Raw genomic sequence first — 13,202 nt, forward strand, 5'->3', positions numbered from 1 at the left:
GTGTGTGAGTGGGTGTGTGTGTTTGTGTGTGTGTGGGTGTGTGTGCGCGCACACACATTTATTTATTTATTTTTTCCGGAATTTTCAGAAAAGTCCACTTTCATCTCTGATTGTAGAAATGGCGTCCGGCGGCTGCATCACCACAGAGAGCGACAACGACTTGGTGGTGGAATACGAAGAGCAGCCCAGCGGCGGCAGCATCAGAAGCCTCAGTGGCGGCGAGGACCACTCGCACTCGGACTCCAACACGGTCAACCAGGACCAGGACCAGGACCAGGACCAGGACTCCTTCAGCATCCTGGAAGAAGGAGACTCACTGCTGGAGGCAGAGGGGCCGCAGATGGACATGCCGCCACTCTTCCTGCACGTTACCTGCTCTGTCAACGCCAAGAGCTGCCACGGATCCACACCCATACACAGCCTGCCCACCTGCCTAGGTGAGTAAATGCCCATTTTGTCAAAGTATGTACAGTGGCCAGGCTTGGAAAAAAACCTTAGTGATGCACAACCACCAGTAGATGGCAGCGAAGCACCGTTTTAGATTTTAACTCATATCTCAAGGTACTACTTCAACTGTGACTGGTGGGTAGCTGTGTGAAAACCCAGAACCAAGTTGTGAAGTGTAACACCTGTGACTTGCTTGTGAATGTTGTGCCTGCAGGTGAGATCATTTCCTGCCTGGAGGACGCCAAGGCTTTACAGTCAGTGGACCTGAACGAGCTCTCGGTCACCCTGGACATCTTTGTCCTCACCCTTCCTCTGGAGATCGAAGTCATGTCCGATTTTCATCACAACAGGTGAGGCGGTGGCGTCTAATGCGGCGTTTAAAATAATCATCGCGTCGCGTCTGTGTACTCGCAGGTACACGTCTGAGAGCAGCGTGTCCCTGAACCGTTCACCGGGACAGCCGTCGTCGTATCGGTCGGACGAGGAGCTGTCGGCCATGCTGGAGGGGCTGAAGGGAGCTGATGTGGACATGTGAGTGTCCCAAGTTACTCTGTGGGTTTGGATTCTGTTTAACGTGAGGCAGGTTTGCATTCATCAAGGGACCACATATTTGCACTTCAAGGAGATATCCATCCATCCAAATGGATGTCTTGTCAAAATTAGCCTCTTTGAAGGTGGCAGTGTCGCTCTTCTCGTTCTTGACTTAATTAGTTGCAAATGAAACTCTACATACACAGTATACAAGATACAGTTTTCTACATTTTCCCCACATTTTATTTGAAAAAAAATGCATATTGATTGTTTATCAGCATTTTTCTGTCAGGGTCTGTGGCGAACCTTTGTCTAAGCTGCCTCTTCCTCACAAGCTGGCTATCCTGGCTACCATGGACGAGGTCAGTGTGCCGTGACACCTTCCTGCCCCGTACTGGCCGCCAAATGTCCTTTGACATTTCCTTTCCATCAGGTCCGCTGGCTGCTGGAAGACGAGATCGTGTCGGCGCTGCGCCGCTCACGCACCATCGGCCCGGCCACGCTGCTTAAGGTGGCGCAGCATGTGGTTCGCTCGGCCGGGCGGCCGCACTGTCGCAGCGAGGACGTCCCGCTGCAGTTTGTCTTCAGGCCTGAGCAGTCGCTGGACAAGTTCAAGGAGGCGAGTTGATCCGCTCGCTATGACTGCTTTGATACTAGAGTTAAAATCCATATAATCCGCTGACGTCAGTGTCGGGTGGGAAAAAGTTGTCAGACAGCGACAGGTCCTTTCAACACAACAGGGTAGGAGAAGTCATGTCTGTTGTCCTGACTTTCTGCTTTACGTGTTTGTTTGTTTGCAGGAGTTCCGTCGTATGGCACTCTCTGGCTACGTGCTCAACAGTGAGCAGGACAGCTTCTACTATGTGTCTCTGAGCCGGCTACACCCTCAAAGGATCCACGTCGTCAAGAAGCTGTCAGAGAGCATTGCCGCTAACAGAACCCCGCCTCAGGAAGAGTCTGTCTTGGAGAGCAAGGTTGATCCCGAAGATGTGGTGAGAGAGTCTAAAATGTCTCAGCCTTTAAGTCTTTAAAGATCCTTTAAAATAAATTCAGAGGTTGGTTTCAAAATTCTTTACATGTTTGAAAACTATCGCTGAAAACGTGTAAGACTGACAACCCTGTTATAAAATTGTGAAGCTATAACGGGCGTGGCTGCTTTATCGCGCCACATTATCCGCTGTGAGTGTGTGCATGTCATGCGGAGAAAGGCTGTGTGTGGCTAGTGTGAGGTGGGTGAGAAAAAATGTAAAATAAAGACACAATTATTTTCACTTTACAGGGACGTTAAACAACCAGTCACTTGTAATTGTTTTGCCTGCAGGCCGCCAACTTCACAACTGACACCACAGCAGAATTTGACGAACCGGTCGGATTCTTGAAAACCGATGGCGGAAACACACAGAGCTCGGTTAGCCTTCTGCTGCTGAACGAGCCCACCTCGCCCCCCAAGACTCCCTCCAGCGTCAGCCTCGCCGAGTCGGTGCAGTCCGCTTCTCATGGTGAGTCGACCCCACGGTGCATTTCTGTTCGAGTAACCGTACAATGAACAGATCGCTGAAATACAGCCACGTCTGTTTTGGGACCACCTCAAAAGATGCTGCGGTGGGATTGGCCATTTTTGGGGCTTGCTCAAGCATCTGAAACATATTTGCTGTTTTTCTGCACTTTAAATGGTATATGCTGACTCCCGTTTAACACCGGTTAAAACCTGGCATTTGAACAGGGGTAGACAGTAAATCATAAACAAAGGCAAGTAGCACGACAGATATCCCAACGCCTAGCTGCTCTATCCAACCCAATAATCTTGTTTAGGGATGCTCAGCAAACTATTGTCTTTCACAGGCTGCGGCAAGCTGAGGCCAAGTCGTGTGCAGAGCGTCATCTCAAGCCAAGGAAGTTTGGATTCCGACATGCAGGGTGAGTTTGAAGACCTCTGTTCTTAAAGCAAAACAACAAAAAAGCGTCGGACAGAATCCTCTTCTTGAATCGTGTGTTGTAACATTATCCATCAGAAATGCATGGGGGCCTTGCATTGAACCTTGTGGAACTGCTTTTTTTTTTTTTTCTTCAAAGGATATGATGGCGGCAGCAGCGACTCTGAGTGTGAAAGTCCCACCCTGGATGAGCAAGAAAGTCAGACACCTCGGATGCCCGACTTCTGGCTCATAGCGAAGATTCACCAGGACAGAGTCAAGGTCTACTCCCATTCCAGGTAAGACCGGTCCTCAAGAACCTTCCAAACATCAACTCATGATTCATGTCTGAGCCAGAAAGTCGTAGATTTATTTAATATGTGCAGGAGTGTGAGTGAGGAACGGGAGATGAATGGCAAAGAGCAGGAAAGCCGGGAGGACAAGCAAGAGCTGCCGGAATATTTACAACTGCATCAGATGGTGGTAAAGAAAATTGGAGAGCTGTGTCGCAGAGTTAACCAGGTAACAGCACCAACACTACAATTGATATCTTTTCTACAACCGCTGTGGTGATGCTCATTGCCATACATCTTGTTTTTTTTTTTTTTTTGTCCATATTAGCATATGCTGCTGCAGGACCTTCACGACAGCCACGTGTGCAATTCCCTGCTGGTGGCAGAGAGCGAGGAGGACATTTGGAAGAGCGAGTCCGCATACCGGCAGAGGCGCAACACCTCGGACGGTCAGTTGGTCTGTGCTTTGACGTCGCATAGTTGTGTAGTAAGCGGCGTTTTGTGTTCATGCATTGCAGATTACCACGCTGAGGAGAGCTACCAGGCCAGAGATTACCTGGCCGCCACAATGCACTTCATCCCTGGACACTTTTCCTGTGACGTGGTGTGGTGTACCGTCATCCACATACACCCAAGACTCAAGATGGGACCTAACATGGGTGTGTCCAGAGGTAGGCACGTCTGTCGTGAGGAGAACCAAAATATAGAAATGGTATATGTGACATTTTGATTCGAAGGGGCCATTTTTTAAATCATTTTTGGCCATTTCACGGATCTTGAAAAATTAATCTGTTCTAGCTATCCATCCATCCATTTTCTAATCCGGCTTGCCCAACGACAAGGCTCGTGGGGCAAGCTGGAGCCTATCCCAGCTGTCTTTGGGCAGTAGGCGGGGGGCACCCTGAACCGGTTGCCAGCCAATCGCAGGGCACACAGAGGTGAACAACCATCCGCACTCACATTCTGCACTGCGAGGTCAACGCACTCACCACTCGTCCAAACTTTTGTGGACTTGTCTAGCATGGGTAGACCCCCCTGACCCTGTCAAAAAAAAGTTCAAGAAGCCACGCCTGAAAAGTCGCAGGAAGACTGCTGTTTTGCTTTGAAGCGACCAACCTAATCAAGTATTAATTCATGCACTGAGATGCTGCTCTGCAGGAGTTTCTTGATTTGGTTTCTCCATGTCTATTAATTTCAGCCATCCAGGCCTTACGCTCCGTGCTCAACTCCTTCTGTGTGGTCAACAGGAAGAATATGTTTGTCTACCAGGAGCGTACCACCAAATCTGTTTTCTACCTCAGGTTGGTGACATCTTCTCTGTCTGTCGGTGAACAAGCCTTCATTTTTTTTGCCTTTCCTAACTTGCATTACATTTTGGTTGCCGGTTTACATGTCACTTGATCCCACGCAGACTTTATGAGACGTCTCAAACAGGCAAATATTCTGATATGGACGGCGGCCTCCACACCTCTCGGTCCCTCAGCCTGGCCAGAAGTCAGGAGCCTCTGTTCTCCGAAGACCTCATGGTACATTGATTTAAAAATATGTTAATGCTTCTTGTTCAACTTGCCTTATAGATTTTGTCTGATTGCTACAAAACTGAACCACATATACGAGATGATTTCTACTATGAGTAGACTCCCCAAAAAGTCTCAAAATCCATGCCCAAAAACACATAGGAAATCAGACATTTTGTTTTGAAGCAGCCATTTCAAGCTTATGTTGTAAATCCGCTTCAATTCCAAGGGCCAACTCTCAGTTCCAAATCCACATCCGCGCTCCACGCCGACGCTTGTCTGTCCTCATCCTCAAACAACAATTAACTTCTCCTGTGCACCAAATGACGTGTCCATCAAGTGCTGAATGATGCTCACTGATGCCAAATGTTTGGGCTCTCAGGGTTCCAGGTCGTCTCTGGAGGGTTCTCGTCCAGTGGGCCAGGTGGACAAGCACATCCTGCTGTTGGTGCATGGGGTGGGCAATGCAGGTAACAGGCGGGATATCTTCGACGCCGCCATAATGTCAAAGAAATTCTGCTGATGGTTGTCTGCGCTCGATAGGTCCCGAGATCACGGACGAGCTGTTGAAGGTTCTGCGCAAACGTCTGGATGAAACCACGCTGGATATCATCACCGTCATGCTCGTCAGGAACTGCAAGCTGACACCCGCCGACGTGGAGGTCACTTCTTCTTTACACAGCACATTTTACACTGCTCACAATGGCATTTTCATGCCTCTCTGTGGTGGTTTTCCGAGTTGTTCTGGCAATTTTTCTCGTATCAAAAGACAGAACAGCACCGGTGTGAAAGGAAACTGCGGAAAAACCATTCATATGCTTTTTAGCTAAAAGACTCCACCTTCCGGCTGATGTTTACATGAACGTGTGTGTGTGTGTGTGTGTGTGTGTGTGTGTGTGTGTGTGTGTGTGTGTGTGTGTGTGTGTGTGCGTGTGCGTGTGTGTGTTTGAAAGAGGCTCATTCTGCTTCATCCGCTGTGTTCAGTTCATCCAGCCGTCAGGCTCTCCCTCCAGCGAGGTGATGACGTTCGGCCTCCCCGCCTTCTGTCTCCCGTGGCTTTCGGCCGTGTCTCACTACCTCCGCCAGAACCTGCTCATCTTCCTGCATGTGCCCAAGTACACAGACAGCAACACGGCGCACCACTTCAAGGTAGCGCCTCGACTTTTTCAGCCCCGCAAAAGAATGTAGCCAATTAGATTCTTGTCTATCTTAACCTTTGACATAGATGGCTGCAGCAGTGTTTCTCTGTCCAGGAATTGTTGTCCTCAAAGTAATGTCCCTTCATTTTGAACAATACAATAGACTAGACTGCTGAGTCCTGACTGGACCTTAATTTTTGAATTAAAAGCGCCTCTTGAATTAAAGGATAATCTCCACACAAGAATGGTTTTCCTTTCAAATTTTGCAGATTACCATGACCTTGGTGAATGCAACTGTACACCTCAATTTGTTCCGTTCAATGATGAAATATTACCAAATAGATCAAATCCATCTTCCTTCTGCAGCACTGCTTTCATTCGAACACCGACGTGGCGGATGGCAACATCTACCTCTACAACAAGCCCGGAGGTCAGGGGACGGGAGGCAAAGGTATACGTCCTGTCACTTTGTTTGTACTGTCTTGGATAAATAGATGGCTCAAAAGAGTACGCGGGCAGACGATTGCAAGTGGGGAGATTTATGTTGTACATTGTCAGGAGCATTTCTGGGCACTTTTCCCATTTTATCCTTTTCTACAGTCCCAATGCTTTACTTTGAATTTGCACAGCAACCTATTTCGGCCCCAAACCAGTCCGGCCTGAGTGAATTGCGATTGCTGCTGGGCCAAAACAAAATCCCTATTCAATCGCACAAGACACAAATTCTACTTTGATCCAGTTCAGCGTTTATGGATAACACCATCTCCCACCTGGCAGGAATTGCCTGCATTACTCTGACGTTCGTGGATGCCACGGGGCACCCCTTTCAGACACTCGCCTCGGACTGCGGCAAAGAGACCAACAGCTGTTCCACCCCGCTGCAGCCGGAACACTTTGAGCGCCTGACCACCGTGCTGAGAGTGAAAACCGATTCTGTGCATGACGGCTGGAGCCAAGGTGAAGCATTGCGTTATGTTTGGTTTATTGCTTCCAAAATATAATAGGTTACATGTTACTCGTTTTGTGTTACAGTCAAATATTAATAATACAGTCTTTGTCATGAGATGTTGAATTCGTTTGTGGCCAGCAAATGACTGAGAAAAAATATGCAAATGACAGGTGAATGATACTCATTTATTCTTTTCAAAATGCATTTTAAAATTAGATACCGCTTCATTTGTCTTGAAAAAAGGTTCAGTTGAGATAATCATGAATTTTCGCAGACTTGTTTGAATCTGACCCTTCATTTTATTGATTTGAATAACTATGTAGAGGCGGCAGCAGCGCCACTGCTGGTGCGCTTCGACGTCTGGGAGCAAGGCAACGTGAGCCCGGCGCAGCTGGCCGATAGGCTGCAGGGGGCGCTGCGACACGCCCTGTGCGATGTGCTCATGGAGTTACGTGTGCTGCCCAACCCGCTCTGCCTGCCCTGCGCCAACACGCACACCCCAGGCAAGGACCACGCCAAAGGTGACACCACGCCGGCCACCCACTGGTGCAGAATACACCAAACGTTGCATGAGACATCATGACAAAAATGCCATTTTATCACCCATCCATCCATTTTCCAATCCGCTTTTTCCTCACGAGGCTCGCAGGCGTGCTGGAGCCAATCCCAGCTCTCTTTGGGCAGTAGACGGAGTACGCTCTGAACTGGTTGCCAGCCAATCGCAGGGCACACATAGACTACATCAACCATTCATACTCACAATCACAGTACATATTTTTAACCTGTAAATTACATATTTATTTTTGATATATCTCTACTACTCTAGATCCCATACTCAAGACTTTAAATTGTCTTAGTTTTAATTATTGAATGTTTGTACCAATTAGATGCAAATAAATAGTTTCATATTTGCACACAATGTCCCGCAGAGGTAAAATCACTCATCAGTCGTCTTGTCCAACCTTTGAGGACTCATTATTTTGGGCACTCACCTTTTGTTTTGATTTCCAATGTTTAGGTGCCTTGAGTCTGCCTGAGGCGAAGGAGGCAAAGGACACACCTAGGCAGCGTAGCGGCTCTCGGGTATTCAGAACTAGCCCCTCGCCCATCACCTTAGGGCACCCTGGCAGCGGCGGCAGCGCCACCGCTGGCATGACGGGATCCAGCACGCCCGAATCCACGACGCCCACTGGAAGAAGCACGCGCCGCAGCTTCTGGGACATTCTGGTACGTTGGAAGAGAAGCCTCGCGAATTAGTGAGTTAGCACAACTGGCAAAAGTACTCGGTACTTAACACAGAACCCTGGAGAATCTTATCGGATAATGTCATGTAACATAGAATGTTCTGGCATTTGTCATCTTCTGTCGGGAAGGGGCAAAATTGTGACAAAAAGAGCCCTATTTGCTTTCTGTACGTACAAGGCTTCATTTGATTTGCAAGAAACCACGGCGCCTGAGAAAAAAAAATTTTTTTTTTTAATCTGATGTATATCATTGATCGACATTTAAATTCATTTCACTGAGAAAAAATATGAGGTGTTTTGAGTTACGAGCGTTCGGCACTTATATTGCTCAGATTGAGACCAGAGTCGAAGACTGACTGACTGAGGACCTGCATGCTCCCCCAGTCCCTGAAAAGGACATGTTGGATTCCTCATCCATCGTGCACGTTTCCTGTTCAGGGGCAAGTCAGAATCTCTGACTGCCAGACTGTGGACTCTGGCTTGGATCTGGACTGCGGACATTTAGTGCCTTGTGCTGGACTTTGCTACCACGTCAGTGTTTGTTCTGGGATTACAGCCCCTTACATTTTTTGCTTTTCACTGCCCAAAAGTGCCTTGCTATTTCTTTTTTTAACTTTTTGAAGCACAAAGTCTGATGAGGACATTTCCAGAGGGTTTTGGGGGGGGGGTTCCTTGTGCACTCAAAATGGGAACACCCGTATGCACCCTACATTAGCCACGGCTGCTATGGTTGCTCCAATGGTAGCACGTCTTCCTTCCCCCGACTGGCATACGTGGCATGGGCCCGAACCTCTTGCTGTTGTTTGTGGCCGCAGAGCAAACCCGATTCGTCTGAGCTGGGCAGTCCAAAAACCACGGACGATATCGTGCCGGAGCGAGGCGAGGAGGGTCGCGTGGTGCGGCGCCGCCACAAGACAGACAGCGTCAAGCAGCAGTGGTCGCAAGAGAGGCTCGGCGAACTTGAACAGGCACAAAGGTACAGGTAGTCAGACGCGCGTTCGGTGGAGGAAAAAAACAAAACAAAACAAAACTTTGAGACAGTTGAACCAACTCATTCTTAAATAAATAAAATACGTGAAACACTTAATTGTAATAAGAATAATTCATACTCATTTTGGAAATGTGTTATTTCTAATTAATGTAATTATTTCATAGAAGTTAAAAGTCTATTTATAGTTTGTTAAAAATCTATATTTTTAAATTTGTTTTTATTGCTAAGAATCAATTAATCCCCCCATTATTTAATGACAAACAAATGAATAAACCGATGAATACATTCATTTTAATTGAGAAACGAACTTCCACTTTTAGGAGGGGTGGGGGGGGGGGCAAAGGTTCTCGTGTTGCGTGGTGTGCAAGAACATTTCGTAAGCACTCAATTCTCTTTAACTTGGAGAAAAGAAATGCCCAATTTTGTGGTTTCAGGAGGCAAGCATGCCAGCTGGAGCAGGGCGACGTGGGCGCCCTGCATCCCATCTACCAGCTCACCTGCCAGCCCTGGATCACCTTCATGGCTGAGCTCGGTACGCCGCGCTCTCCGTCAATCACTTTTTTTGATCATTTTATAATTGTCGGTAATCATTTATTTTTCCTTCTGCTTCGTACAGGCTGCCCGTCTATTCAGCAGTGCTCGGCCGATGTGGCGTCCCACTTCCTGCTGCCTTCCATCCTGGCCGAGCTGGTCAATCTGGTGGGATCGCTGGCTGCCGACACCAACGTCAAGGTCTTCGTCAAGACCAGGTCGGTGATTGTCACGGCCAATCTGCACACAGCAAATCGGAAGACGGCGACGTTCCCCTGAACCCTGAAGGCACTTTCAAATATGGCGTAACAGTTCATTTCTTTTTTTAAATAAATCTCAGTGAGCATTTATTTAGTTACAAAATGAATGCCACTGAGATACTCATTTGTCATTATTGTCATTATTTATTCTATTTTTAATTAACATTTTTGCATGTTAAGGGCCAAACCAGTAACAGCTCTAACTCATTTGTTTGTGCGTTGTCTTCTCTGTCCAATGGAAATATTGTCCCGTTGTTGAGTGAAGGAATGAAAATATTAAAGTTTTTTTTTTAAATCTGATGTATATCATTGATCGACATTTAAATAAATTTCTCTGAGAAAAAATATGAGGTGTTTTGAGTTACGAGCGTAGTCATGTGACAAATTATAAATTTGTATCTCAGGTCAGCGCTGCATGCCAATGCCGTTTTTATTTCTTTAAACAAACAAAATGAATGCAGTCAAAAATGTCTTCATGTCTGCTTCCAGCTGTCCCGTATCGGGAGACATCTTCGTTCCTTTACCTGCCGTGCAAAACCTGTGGCGTCCTCCCAAGGCCTCCTGCAGCTTCATCATCATTGGGAGGAACTTCCAACAGTGGTACTGCAGCACCGAGCAAGGTAAAGACGACCCAACTGAACCACATCCTTAACGACCACACATCACGTCCTCATTCACCTCACCTGTACGTCTTTGCGTGATGTGTGTCTAATGCACGCGTGTGTGTTGTCTCAACATGACTTCGAGTTGAGCCGTGTGTTCTGTCTCTTGTCGCACGTCTCACATCCGTCCCGTCTTTGCATCTCGCGTTGGCCACAGATGAGAGTTTAGAGGAGGAAAACGTGGCGCCGCTTAATAGGTTCACACGTAAGTAGGACTTCTTCTATCTTAACAAACCAAACTCGAATGAGGGCCCAAAACGTGCAATTTTATTCAAACAAGTACCTTGGTGAATTTTGTTTACATCCATTATGGAATGGTCCATCGAGCATACAATGCGGTTATGGTTGAATGAACATCTTCAGAAATGTCCTTGCCCTTCTGTCCTGTGTCCAGCTCACAAAGGCCTCCAGCGCTTTGAGGCCTCTGAGCAGCAACAACAGCAGCAGGGTGACTGCTCCAGCCTCTCGGGCCAGCAGCAGCAGCAGCGTCAATCACTTTTTTTGATCATTTTATAATTGTCGGTAATCATTTATTTTTCCTTCTGCTTCGTACAGGCTGCCCGTCTATTCAGCAGTGCTCGGCCGATGTGGCGTCCCACTTCCTGCTGCCTTCCATCCTGGCCGAGCTGGTCAATCTGGTGGGATCGCTGGCTGCCGACACCAACGTCAAGGTCTTCGTCAAGACCAGGTCGGTGATTGTCACGGCCAATCTGCACACAGCAAATCGAAAGACGGCGACGTTCCCCTGAACCCTGAAGGCACTTTAAAATATGGAGTAGCCGTTCATTTCTTTTTTTAAATAAATCTCAGTGAGCATTTATTTAGTTACAAAATGAATGCCACTGAGATACTCATTTGTCATTATTGTCATTATTTATTCTATTTTTAATTAACATTTTTGCATGTTAAGGGCCAAACCAGAAACTGCTCTAACTCATTTGTTTGTGCGTTTTCTGCTCTGTCCAATGGAAATATTGTCCCGTTGTTGAGTGAAGGAATGAAAATATTAAAGTTTTTTTTTTAAATCTGATGTATATCATTGATCGACATTTAAATAAATTTCTCTGAGAAAAAATATGAGGTGTTTTGAGTTACGAGCGTAGTCATGTGACAAATTATAAATTTGTATCTCAGGTCAGCGCTGCATGCCAATGCCGTTTTTATTTCTTTAAACAAACAAAATGAATGCAGTCAAAAATTCATGTCTGCTTCCAGCTGTCCCGTATCGGGAGACATCTTCGTTCCTTTATCTGCCGTGCAAAACCTGTGGCGTCCTCCCAAGGCCTCCTGCAGCTTCATCATCATTGGGAGGAACTTCCAACAGTGGTACTGCAGCACCGAGCAAGGTAAAGACGACCCAACTGAACCACATCCTTAACGACCACACATCACGTCCTCATTCACCTCACCTGTACGTCTTTGCGTGATGTGTGTCTAATGCACGCGTGTGTGTTGTCTCAACATGACTTCGAGTTGAGCCGTGTGTTCTGTCTCTTGTCGCACGTCTCACATCCGTCCCGTCTTTGCATCTCGCGTTGGCCACAGATGAGAGTTTAGAGGAGGAAAACGTGGCGCCGCTTAATAGGTTCACACGTAAGTAGGACTTCTTCTATCTTAACAAACCAAACTCGAATGAGGGCCCAAAACGTGCAATTTTATTCAAACAAGTACCTTGGTGAATTTTGTTTACATCCATTATGGAATGGTCCATCGAGCATACAATGCGGTTATGGTTGAATGAACATCTTCAGAAATGTCCTTGCCCTTCTGTCCTGTGTCCAGCTCACAAAGGCCTCCAGCGCTTTGAGGCCTCTGAGCAGCAACAACAGCAGCAGGGTGACTGCTCCAGCCTCTCGGGACAGCAGCAGCAGCAGCAGGCGGGCTGGGCGTCAGCACCGGCACCCCGCCAGAGGTTCCTCCTCATTCGCATCTTGGACAAAAAGGTGACTGAGGACAATTGTAGGTTGTTCTAACGTGTGATGTGGCTGGAAACTGGACCACATCACACAAATTCAGTTCACTTCAGTTTGATTTAGATCGGGCCAAATCCCTTTACATATGGAGACACGGAGACAGTCACAGCTCCTCAATAACCTGCAGTAATATCAATTGTTCTCCAGCCTAATAAACGCATCATCTCACAACGTACAGAAATAATCATGCCCAAAGATGTACATTACTTGACGAACATACAGCCGTTGCTTTCTGTAGGCGTAAAAAGCAGGATTAAAGAGGATTTGAGAGTAAATCATCTAAAACAAAAAACTGGGCAAAACGAAATGCTTCCTGCTGCCATTCGTCTTTCAAATTTACTGTCTCAAAGAAAATAGTGCGCTGCTATTTTGTGGTCCACAATAGATGTACAGCAGAACAAAATAGCACCCCCCCCAGTCTCCTCAATTTGATGCGTTGTATGTCGCTCGCCTGCAGGTGACGCTGTACAGCTACAACTGGTCGGTGGACCTGGGCGCCTCACTCAACCGCGAGCTGGTCCGCCTGGTCAAGTGGCAGAACGCAAGGGCCCACGTGCTGCACTGCCTGCTCAGCCAGAAGATGGGCCTGTTCCATCACCACTGCTTCTCCGACGCGCCGCTCCACGACATCCATTCCAAGCGGGTATGTGGCACTCGCTCACGTCACCGGGCTAACATCTGCCGGCGCTTCTGCCAGCTGAGGTGGAAGCGACCTGTAAGGCCATCATCTGCTGCGCAGGCCGCAGCAGGGG

At 47.4% G+C, this 13,202-nt stretch overlaps 1 protein-coding gene across 1 annotated transcript in view; it reads left to right on the forward strand.

The window, feature by feature from the left end:
- Positions 1-13,202, forward strand: part of LOC109525029 (protein SZT2-like) — a 51,550-nt gene that overhangs the window by 11,841 nt on the left and 26,507 nt on the right. Inside the window, exons 30-57 of the mRNA XM_019885257.1 lie at positions 117-437; positions 662-797; positions 862-978; positions 1,271-1,340; positions 1,412-1,597; positions 1,779-1,970; positions 2,300-2,477; positions 2,821-2,895; positions 3,052-3,190; positions 3,278-3,413; positions 3,513-3,633; positions 3,703-3,855; positions 4,383-4,485; positions 4,596-4,710; positions 5,084-5,171; positions 5,245-5,363; positions 5,686-5,850; positions 6,207-6,291; positions 6,618-6,797; positions 7,113-7,310; positions 7,808-8,016; positions 8,849-9,009; positions 9,459-9,556; positions 9,641-9,773; positions 11,693-11,823; positions 12,023-12,070; positions 12,260-12,420; positions 12,908-13,093. Coding sequence (XP_019740816.1) covers positions 117-437; positions 662-797; positions 862-978; positions 1,271-1,340; positions 1,412-1,597; positions 1,779-1,970; positions 2,300-2,477; positions 2,821-2,895; positions 3,052-3,190; positions 3,278-3,413; positions 3,513-3,633; positions 3,703-3,855; positions 4,383-4,485; positions 4,596-4,710; positions 5,084-5,171; positions 5,245-5,363; positions 5,686-5,850; positions 6,207-6,291; positions 6,618-6,797; positions 7,113-7,310; positions 7,808-8,016; positions 8,849-9,009; positions 9,459-9,556; positions 9,641-9,773; positions 11,693-11,823; positions 12,023-12,070; positions 12,260-12,420; positions 12,908-13,093 — 4,004 coding nt within the window. The remainder of the gene's footprint in view (positions 1-116; positions 438-661; positions 798-861; positions 979-1,270; positions 1,341-1,411; positions 1,598-1,778; positions 1,971-2,299; positions 2,478-2,820; positions 2,896-3,051; positions 3,191-3,277; positions 3,414-3,512; positions 3,634-3,702; positions 3,856-4,382; positions 4,486-4,595; positions 4,711-5,083; positions 5,172-5,244; positions 5,364-5,685; positions 5,851-6,206; positions 6,292-6,617; positions 6,798-7,112; positions 7,311-7,807; positions 8,017-8,848; positions 9,010-9,458; positions 9,557-9,640; positions 9,774-11,692; positions 11,824-12,022; positions 12,071-12,259; positions 12,421-12,907; positions 13,094-13,202) is intronic.

This window comes from Hippocampus comes, unplaced genomic scaffold, assembly GCF_001891065.2.
Source record: "Hippocampus comes isolate QL1 unplaced genomic scaffold, H_comes_QL1_v1.1 scaffold90, whole genome shotgun sequence".
NCBI lineage: Eukaryota > Metazoa > Chordata > Actinopteri > Syngnathiformes > Syngnathidae > Hippocampus > Hippocampus comes.